At 40.6% G+C, this 23,997-nt stretch overlaps 1 protein-coding gene across 5 annotated transcripts in view; it reads left to right on the forward strand.

Annotated features, from left to right (window-relative positions):
* The window catches only part of cyth1a (cytohesin 1a), a 64,284-nt gene extending 42,388 nt beyond the window's left edge, over positions 1 to 21,896 (forward strand). For 4 of the 5 annotated variants that reach the window (XM_028454561.1, XM_028454558.1, XM_028454560.1 and 1 more), the window contains exons 6-13: positions 1,202 to 1,282; positions 2,432 to 2,544; positions 7,056 to 7,204; positions 7,288 to 7,400; positions 16,908 to 16,986; positions 17,069 to 17,137; positions 17,265 to 17,419; positions 20,238 to 21,896. In XM_028454561.1, the coding sequence (XP_028310362.1) occupies positions 1,202 to 1,282; positions 2,432 to 2,544; positions 7,056 to 7,204; positions 7,288 to 7,400; positions 16,908 to 16,986; positions 17,069 to 17,137; positions 17,265 to 17,419; positions 20,238 to 20,316 (838 nt within the window). In that variant the 3' untranslated portion in view covers positions 20,317 to 21,896. The remainder of the gene's footprint in view (positions 1 to 1,201; positions 1,283 to 2,431; positions 2,545 to 7,055; positions 7,205 to 7,287; positions 7,401 to 16,907; positions 16,987 to 17,068; positions 17,138 to 17,264; positions 17,420 to 20,237) is intronic. The other variant, XM_028454559.1, reaches the window with a different exon arrangement.
* Positions 21,897 to 23,997: the final 2,101 nt, after the last annotated feature.

The raw sequence follows: 23,997 nt of genomic DNA on the forward strand, positions 1-23,997 counted from the left end.
ACACATTAGAGCGTCCACATTTAGGGTTTTCTCTGAAGCGAAAGACCTTCCATCTGTCTTCAATTAACTTACTTATTCATAAGTAACGTTATTAAGAAACTCACACCCCAGGAATTTGTGTGTTTGAAAGAGAACCTCTCACTGCACAGCACAGATGATAAATATCACAGGAAATAGTGACGCATCTTATAGTGAACTTAGATCCAGGAGTGAAGAGAAGCCTCTGTTACAGACCGGGTGTGGTCTATTGCTCAGGATCAGGATGTAGTTGTGATGGATGCTCTCTGGTGTGATTGTTATCAAGTTCTCTGAGTGTTTGTGATTCTGTAAGCGGGGAGTCATCCAAGCCTTCAGAGATGATTGGTCATTTGTCCATTGAACGTGGTGGGGACAGGATATGACTCTCAGCCTCACGGGGATTTCCAATGATCCCATAGGGAAGATGAATTACCCTGAAAGTCACAAAGGTCAGGGATGATGTCATGATCTAGTTGATATTATAAATGGGAGTAGGTTGGGAGTGTGTGTGCAGTCTGTTGATTTAGGTTAAGGTCCTTTGTATTGAAATCATCTAAAGCCTTGTCTTCAAATGATGGAGACCTTCAGGGTTGTTCCTCAAAACTGTTCAGTGCTCCTTGGTTAGTTTGAAGATGTCATTTCAATTTCAATTTGCTTGAAAAAGCTGTCATTGCTTTTGACTGCGTGGGGTGGGCATCAAATTGTCCAGCATTTAAAAATAAAAAAGGTTGATGCTGTTCCTTTTTTTTTTTTTTAGAAAACAATACAAAAACATATGATGTTCAGGGACTCATAAAAGCCTGAACCCTAGCATTCAGGTTTCTGTCCCTGTTTGGGCATCTGACACTGAAATTGCACAGGTCAGAAATCTATGCATATGCATGGTGTATTTGTCCTTTGCTTTCTTAAGAAATTCCCCAAAATGTGTTTTTATTGATTTTCAAATATTCTTTTTCTAATTATATGTAAAATTTCAGTTTTTAAAATGAGATAAGATGGATATGTTTTGTTTAATAACTTGCCTAAAAAATTCAGACACACATATATTATTAATGATGTGTGTAATGTGTGTGTCTGACTGAATAAAACTGATGCTTGCTGGCGCCCTTGTTATTATTTTGTTTGTTTACACTGTCTATATTATTAGTGTGAGAACTGTGTTGTTTTTTGTTTTGTTTTTTAGAGATGACTTCAATATCCAAGTCCTCCATGCTTTTGTGGAGCTTCATGAGTTTACAGACCTCAACTTGGTTCAGGCCCTGAGGTAAGACACATTCTCTACATCAGTGACTTTCAGCTTTATGATATATAACAGTGTTTCTCAAATGGGGGTATGTGTACCCCTAGGGGGGAGAGAGAGAGTGGTAAATTAACAAATGAAAGCATTACAAATATGGGGTTTTATATAATGTGTATTTTAGTTAAAAGTGATGATCTTAATAATGATGATGGAAATGTTCTTGATTAGGAGGCACTAAACACAGGTTCATTTCACTTATATACAAAATGAGATTCTTTAAAATGTGTATTATTGCCCATTAATTCCACCATTATGTTCTATAGTTGGTTTTTCATAGAATTCTGAGCAAAATGTAGTAGATTAAAGGGGGTACTTGGATTCAGAAATAATAGAAAGGGGGTACTTAAGCCAAACCAGTTTGAGAATCACTGTTATATACCGTAAAATAAAAGTGTACAACAATATAGGGCTGGGCAAAAAATCTAAATAATCAATTAATTGAGTTTGTAGATAAAAACAATTTTTATTTTCCAAATTCGAGTTAAAAAAAAATATATATTTATTTTTTCCCACCACACTTTTTTGCGTTCCATCCTTGTGGGTTACCGTAGCGCGATGTGAGCCAGTCCCCTCTTTATTTGCATGTGTTTACCTTTGATTAGGCTATATGTGTGCCACAGGCATGTTTAATTTTGTATTCACACTATGCTGAGATGCTGAGGGAAGAGTTTATTATTTTTTTAATTGTAATGTTATATGTTATAAAATATGTCGTTATCTGATTTCTTAATCAGAAAATTTAAGCTACTGTGAAGTTGCTGTTGCACTTTTATTTAAACCTGGGTTAAAGCTTGAAATTGTTGAATGACAGCCTCATTTACTTTTTATTTTGGGATTGTTCTATGTATTTTAACTCTTGAGGACAATCACAGCAATAAAGCACTTTTGACAATATATCTGATGTCTGCAGTCATTTTTAAGTACATTGAAAAATAAAAATTGAAAATCGAATCGAAACTCGATTTTCTCTTTAAAAAAAATCAGTTTTTTTTTTTTTTTTTTTTTTAGGCAAAATCGCCCAGCCCTACGATAATGTGAATATTGCTTTTAGTTTGACACAGAGATGAATGAAACCTATTCTCTGCTTAATACAAACTTGTTTTCTAATGACAGACAGTTCCTGTGGAGCTTTCGCCTGCCAGGAGAAGCCCAGAAGATCGACCGAATGATGGAGGCCTTTGCACAGCGCTACTGCCAGTGCAACCCGGGTGTTTTCCAATCCACAGGTATACACCCGCCAGCTGGGATGAAAGAGTCCAACACAAGCTAATGAACTGTTTATTTTACTCTCAACAAACTTTAAATGACCTGATTACATTTAAATTATTTTCCACAATATTGTAGTGCAATTCTATTTTTATAGCAATGATAATAGTTTAGCTCAACTCTTCAGATTGTATATTGCACATGCAGGAGTCTCTGAGGCTGATAGCTGTCCATAAAGCTCTCAGATCTAATCGCACGTTCGAGCACAGCTGTTTTATTTTGCAGACACAAAGTCTGCCGAGGTGAACTACTCCATGGAATCTGTCTGGCTTTTGGGAAATCATGCCCCAAGCAGACAGATGTCTGCCTCTAACATGGAAACAAAAGGGTGTGAATAATGCAAAGGCCTAACAGGGTATAGAAAGTGCTGCTGCTACCTCAGAGTACTCACACACACATGCACACACTGGAGTGTTTTCTGGAATGCGCAGACACCTACAGTAGCTACTCACACATGTAATGTCTTCACATTGCTCCCTGCTTATCTATTTTTATATTTTTATCCATCCATCCATCCATCCATCCATCTTCTCCCGCTTAGCCGTTTCCGGGTCGCGGGGGCAGCATCCTCAGTAGGGAGGCCCAGACTTCCCTCTCCCCGGCCACTTCCTCCAGCTCTTCCGGGGGGACCGCGAGACGTTCCCAGGCCAGCCGAGAGACATTGTTTCTCCAGCGTGTCCTGGGTCTTCCCCGGGGCCTCCTTCCGGAGGGACGTGCCCTGAACGCCTCACTAGGGAGGCGTTCAGGGGGCATCCTAATTAGGTGCCCGAGCCACCTCATCTGGCTCTTCTCGATGCGGAGGAGCAGCGACTGTACTTTGAGCCCCTCCCGAATGACTGAGCTTCTCACCCTATCTCTAAGGGAGAGCCCAGCCACCCTACGGAGGAAACTCATTTCGGCCGCTTGTACCCGTGATCTTGTTCTTTCGGTCATGACCCAAAGTTCATGACCATAGGTGAGGGTTGGAACGTAGACCGACCTGTAAATAGAGAGCTTCGCTTTTTGGCTCAGCTCCCTTTTTACAACGACGGACTGGTGTAGACTCCGCATCACTGCAGACGCCGCACCAATCCGCCTGTCGATCTCTCGCTCCATCCTTCCCTCACTCGTGAACAAGACCCCGAGGTACTTGAACTCCTCCACCTGGGGCAGAACCTCATCTCCAACCCGGAGAAGGCACTCCACCTTTTTCCGGTCGAGAACCATGGACTCGGATTTGGAGGTGCTGATTCTCATTCTGGCTGCTTCACACTCTGCTGCGAACCGATCCAGTGAGAGTTGAAGGTCACGGTATGTTGGAGCCAACAGGACCACATCATCTGCAAAAAGCAGTGATGCAATACTGAGGCCCCCGAACCGGACCCCCTCAACTGACTGCGCCTAGAAATTCTGTCCATAAAAGTTATGAACAGAATCGGTGACAAAGGGCAGCCCTGGCGGAGTCCAACCCTCACCGGAAACGATTTCGGCTTACTGCCGGCAATGCGGACCAGACTCTGACTCCGGTCATACAGGGAACGAACAGCTCCTATCAGGAGGTTCGATACCCCACAGGAATCCCCGAGGGACACGGTCAAATGCCTTTTCCAGGTCCACAAAACGCATGTGGACTGGTTGGGCAAATTCCCATGACCCCTCAAGGACCCTGCTGAGGGTGTAGAGCTGGTCCACAGTTCCACGGCCAGGACGAAAACCACATTGCTTCTCCTGAATCCGAGGTTCAACTATCCGGCGGACCCTCCTCTCCAGTACCCCTGAATGGACCTTACCGGGGAGGCTGAGGAGTGTGATCCCTCTATAATTGGAACACACCCTCCGGTCCCCCTTCTTAAAAAGGGGGACCACCACCCCGGTCTGCCAATCCAGAGGCACTGCCCCCGATGTCCACGCGATGTTGCAGAGTCGTGTCAGCCATGACAGCCCCACAACATCCAAGGCCTTGAGGAACTCCGGGCGGATCTCATCCACCCCCGGAGCCCTGCCACCGAGAAGCTTTTTAACCACCTCGGCAACCTCAGCCCCAGAGATAGGAGAGCCCACTCTCGGGTCTCTGGGCCCTGCTTCCTGATTGGAAGGCGTGTCGGTGGGATTGAGGAGGTCTTCGAAGTATTCCCGCCACCGATCCACAACGTCTCGAGGTCAGCAGCGCACCATCCGCACCATACATAGTGTTGACGGTGCACTGCTTCCCCCTCCTGAGATGCCGGATAGTGGTCCAGAATCTCTTCGAAGTCGTTCTCCATGGCCTCACCAAACTCCTCCCATGTCCTGGCTTTTGCCTCGGCGACCGCCGTGGCTGCACTCCGCTTGGCCCGTCGGTACCTGTCTGCTGCCTCCGGAGTCCCACAGGCCAAAAAGGCCTGGTAGGACTCCTTCTTCAGCTTGACGGCATCCCTCACCCCCGGTGTCCACCAACGGGTTCGGGTATTGCCGCCACGACAGGCACCGACTACCTTGCGGCCACAGCACCGATCAGCCGCCTCAGCAACAGAGGCATGGAACATGGCCCACTCGGACTCAATGTCCCCCGCCTCCTCCGAGACATGGTTGAAGTTTTCCCGGAGGTGGGAGTTGAAGCTCCTTCTGACGGGAGACTCTGCCAGGCGTTCCCAGCAGACCCTCACTATACGTTTGGGTCTGCCAGGTCTAACTGGCATCCTCCCCCACCATCGGAGCCAACTCACCACCAGGTGGTGATCAGTTGACAGCTCCGCCCCTCTCTTTACCCGAGTGTCCAAGACAAGTCCGATGACACGACTACGAAGTCGATCATCGAACTGCGGCCTAGGGTGTCCTGGTGCCAAGTGCACATATGGACACCCTTATGCTTGAACATGGTGTTTGTTATGGACAATCTGTGACGAGCACATAAGTCCAACAACAAAACACCGCTCGGGTTCCGATCAGGGGGGCCGTTCCTCCCAATCACGCCCCTCCAGGTCTCACTGTCGCTGCCAACGTGAGCGTTGAAGTCCCCCAGCAGAACGAGGGAATCTCCAGAAGGAGCACTCTCCAGTACTCCCTCTAAGGAATCCAAGAAGGGTGGATACTCCGAGCTGCTGTTTGGCCCATAGGCACAAACAACAGTCATAATCCGTCCCCCCACCCGAAGGCGGAGGGAGGCTACCCTCTCGTCTACCGGGGTAAACTCCAACGTACAGGCACTAAGTCGGGGGGCAAGAAGTATAGCCACCCGGCGCCTCTCACCATTGGCGACTCCAGAGTAGAAGAGAGTCCAACCCCTGTCGAGAAGGCTGGTTCCAGAGCCCTTGTTATGTGTCGAGGTGAGACTGACTATATCTAGTCCGAACTTCTCCACCTCGCACAAAAGCTCAGGCTCCTTCCCCGCCAGAGAGGTGACATTCCACGTCCCTAACACTAGCTTCTGTAGCCGGGGATCAGATCGCCAAGGCCCCCGCCCTGGACGACTGCCCGATCCACATTGCACCGGCCTCTTATTATCCCTCCTGCGGGTGGTGGGCCTACGGGAGGGCGGGCCCACGTCGTCCTTTCGGGCTCTGCCCGGCCGGGGCCCGTGGGCAAAGCCCCGGCCACCAGGCACTTGCACTCGAGCCCCAACCCCGGGCCTGGCTCCAAGGTGGGGCCCCGGTAGCGCCAATCCGGGCGACGTGAACTGCCTTTGTTGTTTAATGTACATATATGGCTATTGAACCGCTCTTTGTCGGACCCGTCACCTGGGACCTGTTTGCCTTGGGAGACCCTACCGGGGACATTAAGCCCCCGACAACATAGCTCCCAGGATCATTCGGGTACTCAAACCCCTCCAACACGTTAAGGTGGCGGTTCATGGAGGAGTTTTATATTTTTATTTAACCTGAAATTAAAAACTACCTTTGTTTACTTATAGATAACAACCCCCTTACACCTACCCCACCATTTGATGTTGCTTTGCATTAAGGGCGTAAGAAAACATCGATTCGGTGATATATCACAATTTTTCGCCACACAATTATCGTATCGATCCAAAAAATGTCGAAATAGATTTTTTTGAACATGTTTTTTTTTTATACAAAAAAACATTTAATTGTGCTAACATATGCATAGCACATAAATGTCTGGCACCAGGTGTCAGTGAACCACATCAGACCTTGTTAAACATTTTAGCTTGGAAGTTGATTGCATTTGATTTTCATAAAACATACTGGACACTTTTATAGATCTATGTGGTCAATTTTTTTTTTTTTTTAAATAATTTAAGAACTGAACAGAATCAGAAGCCAAAGTTAAAAAAAATTTGAAAAATGTAATTTGACAGTTTGATAAACATACTTGTTTTTGATATTGGTACTTGAATTACAGTTAGTTACCATTTACTTGTTAAAAATACAATTTTGTATTTCTAAAAGTGAAATTTATAATTATTGATATCGTATTGTTTAGTATCTGGATATATTGGATCAGCAGATTCATGGCAATGCACACCCCTACTTTGCATGTGATAATGTTACAGACACCTGCTACATCCTGTCGTTTGCCATCATCATGCTCAACACCAGCCTCCACAATCCAAACGTGAAGGACAAGCCATCAGTGGAACGATTCATCTCCATGAACAGAGGCATCAACGATGGTGGAGACCTTCCTGAGGACCTGCTCAGGGTGAATCCTCAGCTCAGTGACACAATTGTCTCATCACAATATTTTCATTTCTTTGAAATGATTTTATCATCTTTGTATTGTAGAATCTGTACGACAGCATCAAGAACGAGCCGTTCAAAATCCCCGAGGATGATGGCAACGATCTCACACACACTTTCTTTAACCCAGACAGAGAGGGCTGGCTGCTTAAACTGGGTGAGTGTCAGTGAACAGCCTGTATACTTTATATTGAATTATCAATGCACTATTGGATTGATTTTTACTGCCTTTATTGCAGCAAATATTGGCAGACAGTCAGATAATCCCTGTCTGAGTTTAGGTTGTAAAAGTGTGAGCGTGTGTTTGTAGGTGTGCAAAGACAAAGGAAAACATCTAAGGCTGCTTTCATGTATTATTAAAGTGGTTTGGGGATCAGACCAGAGAATGTAAAAGCCTTTGAAACATTTGATTGACATGTTTTATTTATTCTGTACTCTCTTTGATTGGCTATATTCTTTTAAAGACAGTAATTAAGGAAAGTTTGGAATTGTCTTGAATTTTTTCTGGTTTCCACAAATTCTCAGTTTCTTCTTCCTCTGAGATCTCTTTGTTGTGCAGATTCACAATCATTTGATTTAACAAAAAGCCTGAATGCAAAAAAAAAATGGGGGAATTAAATGATTCGGTCCCTGTGAATCTTTACAACTGAACTTCCCCGAAGAAGTGAAAAACGATTCTTTTTCTGATAACTCCTAACCAAAAGGTTTCAGTTCAACAATCAGGGTGGAAGTCTTTCTTTTTTAAAATTGATATGAGCCGAATAATGTGTGGTCGTGTTTCATGCAGTGCTTCACAGCAGCTTCCATGGACTGATATCATGTAACAGCTGGTGAAGCAGTGCATCAAAGCCTCACTGGCACCAAACTGACAGGATGTGGTGCTATAAATCCTTATCATTTAATTTGATTTGTATTTTTTTTCCCCCCCTCTTCGTTTGTTTGTTTGTTTTCCATGATTTTGGCTGTTGTCTTTCCTCAGGAGGTATGTACACCTGTTCTTCCACAACGCTAGTCCATTGCTCCTCGGTGCTTTTTTGGTGGTCTGCCATGCTTTCGTTCTTAATCATTTTTTTATTTACATTTTTTTGTTCATGCGGGGTTTTTCCCTTTTAATCATTGTGGTATTAATTTTACTATCCGTCTCTTCATCGACTCATTGGAGCCGTGTGTGTGTTCAGCCCCTGGTGGAGCGGGTGCTTTCCACACCCTTTTATCTGTGTTGGGTCACCGTAGGGTGCGTGAGCTCGACTTGGGAAGCTGATGCTTTGAGCAGCCTACGTCTTTTGCTCCTTTCTACACTGTCTCTGATGTGTTATTTATTTAGAAGCTGCATTATGCCTTTTTTCCACACAGCGAGCTTTAGATTGGACTTCTGATTTAAAATTTGACCATTAAAGCGTACCTCTAGTGAAAATGTAAACGAAACAAAAAGGTGTTTAATGTGTCACTAAATAACAAAATATCTGCATCTTTTTATAAAAACACACATTAAAATGACTTTTAGAGTGATTTTATACCTTTGGGAATAAACCATGAAGAGGGGCCATTTTGTTCAGGATATGACGAATGTTAGTTGATTCTTGTTAGCTGTTGCTACGCAACAGTGTTCTCTTGGTCTATTGTTTCTCAACATTGGCGGAGTGTAAAGCTGATAACAATAGAAAAACCCAGCAGACACATTTATTTTGCATCTCTAAGCCAAATAACAACACTAAGTCAGAGTTAGCAGACGTTGGCTACATAATATCGATACGGGATACACAGTTAAAATGTTTGCGTTCGGACGAAATTCGGTGATATGCGAGGAGGATAAGCCGAGTTGCTGTGAGAGGGATCTGTGGGCTAAGCTACTGAGCAACAAGCCAAAGTTACGTCTGAAATCAGATGCGGTCCCGACAGAATTCATTCACAGAAAATCTCAATGCAGCCTGTAAACGCACTTGTTTTCAGAGCACGACTACGTCTCTGCTTACAGGGGATACTGTGGGCGGCTGTCATGGCACTAACTGCACCCCCACCAGATCGTTCCCTCTTATTTCCTTGTGGCTAAATGATGAGCGGTCAGGAGAACTGATCTGTTCATTAGGGTTCCGTCAGGTGCTGCTCCTTGGAGCATCTTCCCGACCATGAACAGATATCCTTTCACGCAGCTTTCATCACAGTTGCTACTCGTATTTGTGCACTTCCAACACCTAATTACACATCCTTGTTTCTGCTGCTAACAGCAGCTCTGTCTGTTAGGCTTATTCTGCATGCTGAGTCAGCGCACACAAGAAGCAGGTAGTTGGTGAGAAAGATAATATTCAATCTTCTCATAACCTGGATGCTGCACTTTTATCATTGAAGGTGTGAATACACATGGCTGAGAGAGCTAACAGAAAAACTACACTAAACAAACTTGTTGCGCCTCTACCTCTCACAATGTACCATCCCGATCGACGAAAGTGCGTCATATCCAGTCCAAAATGGCGGCTCTCCATAGTTTATGCCCAAAGGTATAAAATTGTTCTAGAAAGTCCTTTTTTAATGTTTTTTTTTTTTAAATGTGCACATATTTTGTTTGCTGGTATTACATTAAACACATTTTTTGTTATGTTCATTTTCACTACAGGTACCCATTAAGCATTTCACTCATTGGCTCTCTGGTTGCATGGAAAGGGAATACTGCACATTCTCACCACTGTCTCATATGGGAATGGATGTAAAGGTAGTGTGGTGTGGTGCTGGATCAGCATGAGTGAGCTGATGGGGGACGTTGAAAAGCATATATTGAATTATTTAATTTTTGTGTGCAGATGTTCTCCAAATTATGCAAAAGTGTATTTATTTAAATAATCCTAATCTGGGCCCCTCTCAGCTTCGCTCTGGCCGTGCTCCGTCCTCACACCACATAAACATCCCACTTTGCACAGGAAGTGTTTGTTTCTTTTTTCTAAAATGACCATGAAAACAATCACTATAAGCAGTTGTTCAGCTGTTGACGCCTGTGTTATCTGTGTCGCTCTGAGCCTATTCTGTCAAGTCCAGAAAAGATGATATGCGGTGTGTGTGTGTGTGTGTGTGTGTGTGTGTGTGTTAGTGTGTGTGTGTCCTTTAGAGTTGAGTGTGTGTAGATACTAAGCATAGACCCAAGTGTTTGGCGTGCTTGTGATTTATCATATACAGTGACGATGCTGTCATATGATAACATTTGACAAAGTGTGCTTCACATATGTGTATCAGGGTTGGGATCAATTACATTTTTAAATTACTATTACATCTTACAACTCAATTACATTATGTTTACCAGCATATTTTTTCCAATTACAATTAAAATTTAAATTCTTATCTTTCCCTTGATATTGTTACGATTACAGCACGTTCTCAGTTACTAAAATTAAATTACAGCCTTTAATAAATAAGCCCATAAAACATAACCTTAATCTGTTAGCATCTCATATGATAACAGTTCAGTTTTGACCAATGTCTTAAATCATCTGTGAAATACACACAAAAAATATTATCTATCGTCCAATTTCTTTTTAATTTCTTATTTCAGTAGCCTTGTTTATCCATAAAAATATTGGCATTAATATTTTTGATGTGGGGGGTCTGAGCTTTTATTTAGGGTGTACTCACACTGGCAACCAGGGCCGTTCCTAACCAGCTCTGTGCATGTGTGAAACCATGGGGGGCCATTGTCTGGCCTGCGTAGGTGTGAACTGCACCGCAGGGGGTTTAACGGCCCGATGGTCCTGCTAGAAGAGGTGGTCCAAACATCGTGCCAGACTGGCACGGTTGGCCGCGCATGCGCACGCACAACTCTACTCGACCCACGCGCAAAATGTGATGACGTTGGTACCGCGCGACGCTTTACGGCACATAAACATCCGCATTCCGCAATGATAGCGGTGTCAGAAGTGCTCGTTAGCAGATGAAAGGTTCAGAGTTGGCATTTCCTGATATATATGAACAACACCACTGAGAACTCATGGAGGAAGAGGACAACATGACCGTCAGGACTTCTCTTTGTTCAGCCGACAGCGGGACAGTAACAGAGTGTAGCAGCTCATCATCAGGTTCGGTTAATTCCGAGGGTATATATATATACATATAAACACATATTACTGGTATATTAACTCATATAAACCAGAAAATATGGAAATGGGACATTTTACTGCGGCAAATGTGTAACATATTACTGGTATTTTGTGGACAGGACACATGTGGTTGGCTATTATATAACCCAGAAAAAAATGGAAATTAGACATTGTACTGCTGCTAATGTATAAATAATATAAATATATATATATTGTGTTTCAGTGTTCTGGAACACATACTCACAAACTCTGTAGAATGAAAACAAACACAGTGTCTTGGGGAGCAAAGTGTAGTGTATTAATTTATTCATCTAAATGTAACCAAAAACAGAACATCGCAAATACAAGCCCAAATAAATGAAATGTCTGAAAGAAAGGGTAATAACTTTCCAAACAAAAATCAATAAGCCAGAAATAAAGTGCAACCTTTTGCAAAATGTAACATGAACCTTAAAAACAAAACATTTAAACATTGGAAGTACAAGGATGGGAATATTATTACAGCAGAACCTGGAACAATACTGCAAAATGTTGCAACTATTTATTTATTTTTAATCTTATTTTAGTTCTCTTCTTAGGTCGTGTCGTGTTAGTAAACATGTGGCAATACCAATTTTCAGTATGTGGAGTTCCTGTTAGTCCTGCACAACTATAATGAATTGCTCAGAAATCTACACGTGTCTTGTTCTCAAAATACCAGTAATATGTTACACATTTGCAGCCGTAAAATGTCCCCGTTCTATATTTTTTGGTTTATATGGGTTAATATACCAGTAATGTGTTTATATGCATGTTTATACCCTCAAAATTACCATGGAATTTTGGGTTTTACTCGGACCCCTTATCATCACGTCTCTGCAGAAGAAGACCCTCCGCTGCACCTCAGCACTTTAACAACTCACTAATTTCATAATTTAAATACACTATTTCTACCTTTGATTTTTTGTTTGCATGTCGTTTGCTTTGTATTTAATAAAATGGTTTCTCCAACAGTTGGTTAAATCTACACATTTATACTGTATATAATGCACATGCATGATTATGTGTAACAATAATCAGTCAAATTAGCTGTAAACACATTTTGTAGAACTAAATATAAGGTTATGCTGTGAACAGAAAGAAAGGAAGACGAGCCAGATAATTCTAAACTTTAGAATATAATACAATCATAACTTTTAATCATGAATATGACTGCTCAAAACAACAAACTTTGATATCTTTGTCACACAATATCTAAGCTTCCAGTGAATAATTTAAAAAAAAAAAAAAAAAAAAAATTTCACTGATGGTGACATTGAGATCTCAATGTCACCATCAGTGAACTTTTTTTTTATTTGTAAATTATTCACTAGAAGCTTCTCTGGTGGCGTGTGCAGTGGTTATTATTATTATTATTATTATTGTATGAAGCCAACATTACTGCAGCTCTGCACATCATTGTTGTCCTGTTCAAGTATTTTTATACAAAGAATTAAAAACAATCTGAAATTAGTGATGACTGAAGTAAATCACCTTTATTATGCATTATAACAATCTGTTCCTTAAGTCTCTAATTTATTGAAACAATTAAAAACATCTCCTAAAAAATAAAATTACAGAAAATTAAATAATCATTTAATATACATTTCAATAAATAAGTGCATCCCATGTTCCCATGTTGACTGAGTTTTATTCTGTCTGTAGAAGTGATGGGTCTAGACCAGATGATGGAAACTAGGATCAGCTCTTGGTTTTAATGTCCAGGGAGGGGCGTGTCAACTCTGCATGGACTTAAAGAAGAATAAATAAAAGAAGAGTTGGATAATGTCATGTTCATCAAAAGGAAAACTGAAAGTGATGGAGATAAATATGCTCAGATGGACACAGACACACACAAAGTTTAAACAAACACAAATACTCTGTCCTAAATTGTCTCACACATTAAAAGCATCTATTTACACTTACAATAATGTACACAAAGACTAGCTCCACAAAATCAGAATGACATTTATAGATCCAGAAATTAAACTGATTTTACCTTTATAGGCTCAGTTTCCTCCTTTGTTTTCAAATCCATTTGAACCTCCATTCATGGTGGTTTTTATCGTCAGAGAGAGTCTTTCATTTTTAATAAATCCACCGTTATTTGGTCTGTTTTAATCTCTCTTTCTCACTTACTTGGTTCTCTCTGTTCCTTGTGTCAATTTCGTCAAAACAAAGCAGCATCTTTAATGTTTCCGTTACGTGTGAGTAAAATTACCGCAATGTACCGACACTGGCTGTAAAGACCAACTTATTATCTTTCATAAACTGGTGGAATTTCTCCGATAGAACAAATATGAGCAGAGTTACGGTCATTTAAATTAACGTGATGCGTTCAGGGGCCCTGGGAAACCCAGTCCGTGAAAAGAGCACGTGTCTGGGTAAATCTTGGTTTATAGTTACTAGGGATGTAACGATTCACTCAACTCCCGATACGATTCGATTCACGATACTGGGTTCACGATACGATTCTCTCACGATTTTTTCATTTACAAAATGGGACTGTAGATAAAATACTGTATTATTTTCCTTTTATTTTTCATTGTCAAAAGAATTCCTTGATAAACTATTCAAAACAATGCAATTTAACTAAAAATAAATCTTGAATTAAATAAATAAAGGAATAATACAAATGAAAGTGAAGCCTATTAATTTAAATTCTGGTTCTATAATAAACAATGCAAAACTGCATAATAGTTCTTTTTCTTTTAAAAGTGCAACTGAAAATGTATTTTGTGCCTTAACAATTGGACTTGCACTGATTTACGTCATATTTGTTTGGACCAGCAGAGGGTGCTGGTAACCCAGTGGTTGGTTGGCATGCAGATATCTTGCAGTGAAGAAGAGAAACTATGCTAGCAGACAGAGCTAATAGAAAAACGTGACTTTTACAGATATTCAAGGAATATTACAGCTATTCTTTCAGTGCTAAAGGGGTAATGAATCATTTATTAACATATTTAAGAGTAGAAGGCAGCCAGAAAGAAAGTATTAGCAGACTCCGCCCGCCGCCAACACTTCCGGATAGCGCCCTCTGCTGGTTAAAAAAAGTACTGCGATTCAATTGTCCGAAAATCGATATCAACCGTGATACCTATGAATCGATTTTTAACTGCCTTACGATTAATCGTTACATCACTAATAGTTACCCTACGCAACAGAAAATATGAACTTAACAGAATGTACTGTCAACAACAAACCCAGAGTCGCTTAATGGTGACGTAGCGCCATACGTGGGTCATAAATTAACGTGATGTGTTTCTTTGTGGGAACCGAGTTGAGCTGGTGATCACGTCCGTTCTACCGTGCCAGAAAAGGGACAGGGAGGGGGGGATTCCTGCTGTGAGTTGCCAGTGTGAGTACACCCTTAAATTGGTAAAATGATCCTCAAGGGAACTAACAGGTAAAATTGATATGGAACATATTTTATTGATTGAATACATATGTGTAAGCCATAGAACTGCAACATGGTTCCCCAGGTTTGCGCTGAATTACATTGTTAATTTCAAAGTAAATTATCTGTACTCAATTACAATTGAATTACGATTACAATTAGAATTGCGTCATAATTGTAATTACAAATTACATAATTACAATTCTAATTGACCCCAACCCTGGTGTGTATAAATATGTTCCGAGTCTGCTCTGTTGGTAAATGGGTTTCCCATTGCAGCATTTTTTTACTAACACCGGTGGTGGGATTGCAGAGTCTAGACGAGGCTTATGTTAGGAGGAGCTTCTTCAATCACTACCTGCTCTGATAGATCTGAGAACTCACTTCACTAAGACCAAACAGGAAATTCATGTCTGAGGGGCCGCACATTGCTTGAGGCACTGAGGTTCCTGCCCGAGTCACTTTGTTGGCATCTCGTCCTGATCGAAGCCGCCATCTGCTCCTGAGATCAGGTTTTGCCATAAAAGAAGTGTGTGTGTGCGTGTGACAAAGGTCAAGAGGTCAGCTACAGATCAGTAAGCACAGAGAGCTCCTCCTCCTCCAAAGAGAGAAGTGTAATGCTCCGACTCTTTCACATAGTGATTTGATTACATTGTTTCAGTTAATTTAGTGGCTTCATTAGGTTCAGTAAAGGCTCATAGATATGTAAACGTCTTATTGATCCTGGCTCTCCACACAAACCCCTCAGAGAAGAAATGGATGAAGAACTAATTGGAGGGAGTTTCCAGCTTCCACAGGCACATGAGGACATGACTTCAGAAGAGAAATAGCTTCAGGTTGCATTAATACATCAGCTCTAATGGGCCTGATAAATGGGATTACGCAGTGTTTTTCAACCTTGGGGTCGCTTGAAATGTCTAGTAATTGATACAAATATACTGATTAAAATTATATATTTTAAAATATATATTTTCCACACACCAGGGTTGGGGTGAATTCCATTTTTTAGTTACATTTATGTCTTCAATTATCCATGCTCAATTACAACTCAATTCTGATTACGGTAACTGGTTTTACAATTACGTTTTCAATTAATAAAGTTAACTTACAATTCACAATCACAATTACTGAGCCTTTAATAAATATGGCCATAAAACATAACCTTCCTCATGTTAGCTTCCTGTTAGCATCACATTACGATAACAGGTCAATTTTGACCCATGTCTTAAATCAGCTGTAAAATACACAACAATAAAAAAATTATTATCTATCATGTAATTTGTATCTCAGCTGTTGGTTTCCTTGTTAGGCTTCCTTATCAATGAAAATATTGGTATTAATATTTTTGGTGTGGACGTCTGCGCCTTTTTTCTGTCAGTTTACACATAGATTTCAAATATTTTGAAACGTTAAGTAGGAAAAGTTGATATGAAACATATTTTAATAGTTATTAACTATGTATTTTTAAGCCATGGAACTGTAACATGGTTCACCAGGTTTGCATTTAATGAAATTGTGAATAAAAGTTTTTGTAGAATTTCTATGAAATTCCATAGAAGTTTCTAGAGATTTACAATTACATTTCAGTTGTTTTTTTCAACAACAACAGATATTTTCAATTATAATTACACCATGATTGTAATTAATGATCAATTACGCGATTGCAATTATAACACACACTATCTCAAATATACTGTAAGTATTCTATACTTTTACTTTCTCAAATATAATTCTAGTTCAAATAAACATGCAGTAAAAACATATGAGTTGGCGCGTCATGTCACTTTGTGCACTAATTATCAAAAATGAATTCTACAGAAAAAATGTGTCTGGGGTTGCCAGTAATTTGTGATACATATACGAATGGGGTCACGACCCAAAAAAGGTTGGGAACCACTGGGTTAAACATTTTATCAACAATTCTATAGAAACAAAAGGTGCTGTGGTGAGTGTGGGTGAGTGTGTTTCGGTGTGACGTGGAATAAGAATAAGAGTGAATCTCAGGATGCTGTCAGTAAAACTGAAACCGTCGTCTGTCTGTCTGTCTCTGTCTGGCCATCCATCTGTCTGCCCGTCTGCTACTCGATGCGGTGCTTTGGTGCACGTTTCTGTCTCTCTATCCTTCTCACTTCTTTTGCTCGAGCCTCTCTGATTTTGTCCGTCTGTTTCTCAGGGGGACGAGTAAAAACCTGGAAGAGAAGGTGGTTCATCCTCACAGACAACTGTCTGTACTACTTTGAGTACACCACGGTAAGGAAAGGGGGGATGTTTCTGACTGAGCCACTCAGGAATCTGTGCTCCGCTCACTGCTGCCGTGTTATTTTGTTTGTAGGACAAAGAACCCAGAGGAATCATCCCACTGGAGAACCTGAGCATCAAGGAGGTGGAGGATAAGAAACCTGTGCGTACGACTCCATCTACTGTATCATCGTGGAACTGCAAAAGAGAACCCTGTGCTGGGATTTAAGACGTGAGCGCTGTTTTCTCTTAGAATAAAATGTGTATATTTCTCTTTGCTCAACCCTCAGAACTGCTTCGAGCTTTTCATTCCTGACAATAAGGATCAGGTGATAAAGGCGTGCAAGACGGAGGCCGACGGGCGTGTGGTGGAGGGGAACCACACCTTCTATCGTATCTCTGCTCCCACTGCTGAGGAAAAGGAGGAATGGATGAACAGCATCAAGTATGTACTTTTTTCTACTTGCTGGAGGTTAAAGAGTTTCAGTAAATTCTGTTAAACCTGTGACTTTCTTCATAGCTGAGATTCCACTGATACCACTGTTTCAGTTTCAGTTCATTTGTTTCAGTCTAACAAAAATAATCACAATTTAAAAATATATAACACAGAGTTCCTTTGGATCCTTAAAAAGTCTTAAAGGGGTCATATGTAGAATTATTGTGACTTTTCAACTTTAAATATGTCTTAAATACCTAAAATCAAAATTTGAGTGTTAAGAAACATGTCCTCAGCTGTCATGACATATGTGAGTTATTTTTTTAGATTACATAGTTATATATACAAATATTGCCGGCCCGGCCAACCTGCAGGGTGATGTGTCCCGTTATTCCCACTCGCAAGGAGGAATAGTGGTTTCCCCGTCGTCACCCTGTCCCCTGGGGCGAGCAGTGTGTGCTCGCTCCGGGGGGTGTTGCCCTGTTCCACCGGCAGGGGGTTCCTCCGCTGTGCAGGACATTCCTCGTTGTTGTCTGTCATTGGCTTTGGGGAAGAGTCGGCCAGTCAGCACCCGCTGATCTTCCGGTTTATGAAGGGTGCACGTAGGCTCCTCCCCGTGTCCAGACCACTGGTGCCACCATGGGATCTGGCGGTGATTTTGGAGGGACTTAAACATCCTCCTTTTGAACCACTGAAGGAAGTGGGCCTGAAGTTTGCCTCACTTAGGGCTGTCTTGTTTCTGGCTCTGGATTCAGCCAAGAGGGTCAGTGACATCCATGCGCTCTCAGTTCGTCCGTCGTGCGTGCTGCTTTTCCCAGGTGATGCGAGGACTATCCTGAGACCCAACCCGGCCTTTGTGCCGAAGGTTGTGGGCTCGTGTTTTCCCATTGACCTTTTGGCCTTTTCTGCCTCATAGGGTGAGCAGAGGCCGAATGTGTTATGTCCAGTTTGTGCGATCCGCACTTATATGGATATGATGATGAGCCTCAGGAGGAGTGATCGACTGTTTGTATCCTGGGCCAATCCCCACAAGGGGAAGCCTGTAACTAAGCAACGCCTGTCACACTGGGTGGTGGAGGCTATTGCTTTGGCTTACTTGTGTCAGGGTCTGCAGCTGCCTACGGGTCTGCGTGTACACTCGAATCGGGGTCTTGCCACATCCTGGGCTTTGATCAGGGGAGTGTCTGTTCAGGACATCTGTTGGACCTCGCCCCTCACATTTGTCCGCTTTTACATGCTGGACGTTTACGTCCCGTGCATGGCACAGGCGGTTTTACTGTCCTGATGTGATCAGACTTCTGCCCTGGAGGCTGGTACCGCTCGATAAGCATGTCTGCACTATGGGAGTTTCTATATTCCATAGTGAGACATCTCACAAAATATTATGAAATAGAATTTTAGGTTATGTATATAACCCCAGTTCTATGAGTAATATGAGTGAGATGTCTCAGACTACCCTTCTTGCTCGAACGAGCAAGGAGGAGGATCTCCCCCTAGTGGACGGATGCGCTTCACTGGACAATCAGGATTGGCAGATTTAAATAAATGTTTCTGAGGAATGCAGACAGAGGTTGCTTCCCATAGTGAGACATCTCGTTCATATTACTCATAGAACCGGGGTTATATACATAACCTAAAGTTTTATCTCATGATCGCGACATTATCGATAATCTACTCAGGTCCACACATGTTCTGTGTTACTATGTGGTGCTGTGTGCTGCTGCATACTTCTTAATATCACTTCATAGCGCCATAATCTCCCTCGTCTCTGTTTCTTCCTCCTTAGCTAATGGTAGCATCAGTGGCTAATTTGTCATCCAAAGGTGCGCTGCTGTCACCTTTAGGGCACCAGTTGGTCACTACATCAACAGAGAAGACTTATATTCACTGTAGAACTACGTCACAGTGTATCCTAGCAACTGACTGAGTTAATAACAAAGGTTTTAAAGTCAAAAGTGACACAAAATGTTGTTATTGTGCTGCTAATGATTAGTGAAAGGGTCTTTGTGGCATTTTTCTCAATTGACTTTGACCCATTATTGTTTTTCTTGTAAAACTATTGAAAAAAAAATAACAATAATAATAAATGGAGTTTATATCACCTATTGCCATTTTGAGGAAAAATATAGAGATATGAGTATTGGTCCATATCACCCAGGTCTAATGTAACCAAAGCAGTAATGTTTTATCTTGTCAAGGATATGATTGTCTAAACTGTGTGAAATGAGGCGTTCAAACACTGTTTAAAGTAGGATTTTATTAATGTGTGTGTGTTACCTCAATAACAAATAGAAATCACAGGACTGATATGCTGCCTTGTTATGTAGCAAGTGTTGCTAATGCTAATGCTACACCACTTTAGTTAAACAAAGTAAAAAGACTGTGACTAAAATAACTTGTCAGCCTTTTTTATTAGATGTTAATTGTACTTGGAACCAGTTTGATAAAGTGTTTACATACAATTAAAAAAAAGAAAAAAAAAAGATAATTACCTTGTCCTAAATTATCTTTCATTCCTTTTTTCCATTTAGGGCGATGTTTTTAAGTAGGTGATTTGGTTTGTTTTATTACTAAATAACTTTAAAATAGTCTAAATGATTTGAATGAAAAAAATCGTGATAAAATCGTGATCGTGAGTTCACAAAGAAAACATCGTGATATATTTTTCCCATATCGCCCAACCCTATATGGGAGTATCAAAGTACTATAATTGTAAATTAAGTAAGTCTTGTGTTTTTGGTGTTTTCTTTGCTTAACCTGTGACATTATACATAGCTGAGATGCTTATTTCCTTTGCACTGACCACTTCCTGTGCATCTGCCCACAGAGCTGCCATCAGCAGGGACCCTTTCTATGAGATGCTGGCAGCCAGGAAGAAGAAAGTGTCCTCCATCAAGAGACATTAGATCTTCTCTGCTTTTTTATATGTTGCTCTTGACAGAACAGGAGGTGTGTGCCCCCCCTACCCCCATGGGTCAGCACAGAAGCCATTGGTTGAGGTCTCAGACTTCTTTTGAGGTTTTCCTGGGAGACGCCTCAGTTTTGGCTTTTGGACTTTTCCAGACCGGAACCACAGCAAGCACGCTAAGGTTTATAGATGAAGGTGAGAGTTAGAGCCTCCTGTGGACTCCTGTCTGAAGGTGTCTCAGAAAACAAGTTCGACACAGATCCCCGAAACATGACCTTAACTGGCCACATGCACACACTCATGCACTCTCCTGGCACACACGTCATTTTTTTTACACAGCAGGTCTGACCGCGTGTGGCACTGCAAACTAATTTAACTAATCCGTCCTCGTCTGAAAGAAGAGCAAAAGACCTTTTTTTGCATGTGCTTTCCCACATTTGATGAAAAACCTCTATTTTTACAGCTTCAACTGTCGATTTCACTCGATATCTTTGTTTGCTTTTGTAAAATGAACAAGTCTCCTAACATGAGCTGCAGAGGGCTGTTTATGCCCTGAGGGATTTTTCTTTTTATAAAGGAAAGACAAAAAGTTGCCACTCAGGAGATTGTTGCAAAGTTTATTATTGAGCGAATCGACTTGGATCCCAAGATAACAGCCGTGCGACTTTGACTGAACTCAAACAATCTTGTTTTATTGTTGGTTTTGGTTCTTGTCATAATTCTGGAATCTCAATATTTATTTCCTTAAGGTGAAGTCAGGAATTGGTGATCGTTTAAAGAGGAAAAGTGTCCATCACCCAATTTTGAGGTGTTTCTTTTCTTTTCCTGTCTGTGATAAAATATTAACTTCATTTCTAATATTGCATTCTACCGAAAAGATTCAGTCATTCCACATTGTTCCTGTATGGCTGCACAGTGCCTGGCACGCTTGTAAAAAGATGAAGAGAAATGCTGCTGGTTAGCGACAGTGCTTCACTTTGTACATAGTTTTTAACTTCCTGCCATTAATCCGCTTGTTCTAAGTAGATTTGCATCTTCATTTTCCAAAGAAATTAAAATTTTCACTTGTCTTTAGTCCAACCTCGTTGTGAAATACTGCATGTTCTGACTCGTTTCACCCAACAACCATAACGTGAATGACTTAAACTGTGGAAAATGGAGGATCCCCACCCTCCTACCCCCACCGTCTCAGGATGCAAAGTCAAAACTAATCCAGAAGTACTTTTAGTGTCAGGGAATGTACTGCAATGAACCAAAGGACAAAGGGACTGATTGCACCGCAGCAGAAATATGTGCTGATGCCGTTACCGTCTCCGGTCCGCTCCCGTCTCCATTGTGCCTGCTGTTCATCGTCCTCGCTCCGTTACCCTTCAATGCTCCTACTCCAACTTTATCCAATGCAAAACAATCATCTTGGCAGTATTGGTTTATTTATCAAAGATGTACATATTTAAGTGTATAGTTGCTATTTTTTTTGTTAGTTTTACGGTGTTACTTTTAGTGTTCTAATGGTTAAATAAAGTTTCTACCAATGCCATTTAATCAAGCTGGAATAAAGACACATTTGTCACACATTGACTTTGCAATGGTGTTATTTTCTTATTCAGTGCTGCAGTTTTAAGGTTTTTCCAGTCAGGGGCAGTGTTTCATTAGGACAAACCGTTGCACGTGTGCCTGTGAATTTTTGAATGCGTTAACCAAATAGGTTTATTTTGTGCCTATGAATGCCCATAACTTTTATCCAAGGACCAAATAAAACGTTTAGCTTGTTTATATTTATATTTAATATTTAAGTTTAAGGCCCTGTTTGATAACAAGCCACAGCCCCTATTATCTTTTTACCTGCCTGTTTATCAAATATATACAGAATAAAATGTTAAGTTCAAAGCAAAAGGTTGATATTTGGGTCATTGACGTATAAGGATTTCACCGCATTATAATTCATAAAATGGACATCATTGGGCAAGGTTTGCATGAATATTATAATGTAAAAAAAAAAAAAAAAAAAAAAGAAATACTTTGAAATCTTATACAGGACTGTAATAGAGCTTAAAAAAAATTTAGAGTAATTTTATATAGATTTTTATAAAATCGCACCACATGATATTTGGACACTTTGGATAACAGAAGTAATTTAGGAAGTAAAATGAAAGTGAGTGCATATATACTAAGTTACTACATTTTTTTTTTTTTATGAATGTAAATATTTTTAACAAAGAGATTCAGTTGGACAGAATATTTAGATGTCTCACAATTGACTATTTTACAAGAAAATATGCAGTCCATTAAAAGGTTCCTGGAACAGTAATCAATAAAGATGAATTTCACAGTGTAATAGGGATATTACTGTGATAGAACACATGTAAGCATAGAGAGAAGAACTTATTCATTGATGTTCATGTTGGCTGTTAAATATGAATTAGACTCAATTTTTGTAGTGGGAAAAAAATATATATGTATATGAGCTTCACCGCAGTCGCTTAGTAACAACAAAGGTGTTTGATTTTGTTTGTTCGTTTTTTTTTTTAAAAAAAATGAAAAAACCCAAATTGTTTTTAAATGTGTAAATGATTGCATTACAGGTGCTGTACGACACAGGTCCATTCACAGGTTAATAACAGCTTTCAATTCATTTTCAAAATGTGTTCCCACAAATCTCTCATGACCATCATCCACAGTGAATATTACTTTGCTGATTATGAACCAATTTGTTGCACATGTGCTGTGAAAAGGCTAAATACAAAGCTTTGCAGGAAAAGAAAAAAAAAAAAAATCATTACTGCTGATTTGCATCCGTGCATCAGCTTTCAGGTGTGTTTAGAGCAGATGCCATATGCAAATTGAAAAATAAATGGTTCATGGTTGCATTCAGAAAACATTTAGCAGCTGCTGTGAGAGGAAGGGGATGATGATCTAGAAATCCATAAAAAAAATGAATTAAAAAAATTCTAAAGAAGGTAATATTGTTAATGTGATATAAGAGCTGTAATTGGGTGTACATACATCATGGGAAAAGAAATGTGGAAAAATTGTAAACAGTAGGAGGAGCTTCTGACTATGATAGGAGGTTAACAAAGGAATGTGCGTCACTGACTGAAATAAGAGCTTCAGAACAAACTGTTCTTCTTAGTAACACAGATACAAAACAGTCTGTTTCAGGAGGTGACACTTAAACCTTCACATATTAGCACTGTTACTGTAATAGGGAGGAAGTCTGTGGATTGCTCATGATTTGAATTTTTGTGACTTGAGCCACAAAGCCCAAAGGTTGTCAAAAAATTAGGTCTGGAGCCAAAACTAGGTAACAAACTTACTCTGGTTTGCTTTTATTTTGAAGTGGTTTTATTATCTAATTGCTTTCTCATCTTACAGCTAGCCTATGGAGCAATAGGGCAGTAATCATGTAGTTCTTTAGTGATTTTTCTTTTCTTTTTTAGTATTTACCTACATAAAGTGTACTTTATTAGTTTTTGAGTTTAAGGATTGGAAAAACATTTATTGAATTTTTTTTTTTTTAGCCAAACCTGATGAAACTAGTTCCAGAGAAACTCTTGTGCTGATCTGTGACTTTATGCTTTACATATTACATCTTATTTTAGTCACCGAACTTTAACGCAAAAATACAGACAAGTAACGATGTTTTAAAGTGACGTCAACAAAAAAAAAAGGCCTCACTTAT

The sequence above is a fragment of the Gouania willdenowi genome, chromosome 8, assembly GCF_900634775.1.
Source record: "Gouania willdenowi chromosome 8, fGouWil2.1, whole genome shotgun sequence".
Taxonomy (NCBI): Eukaryota; Metazoa; Chordata; class Actinopteri; order Blenniiformes; family Gobiesocidae; genus Gouania; species Gouania willdenowi.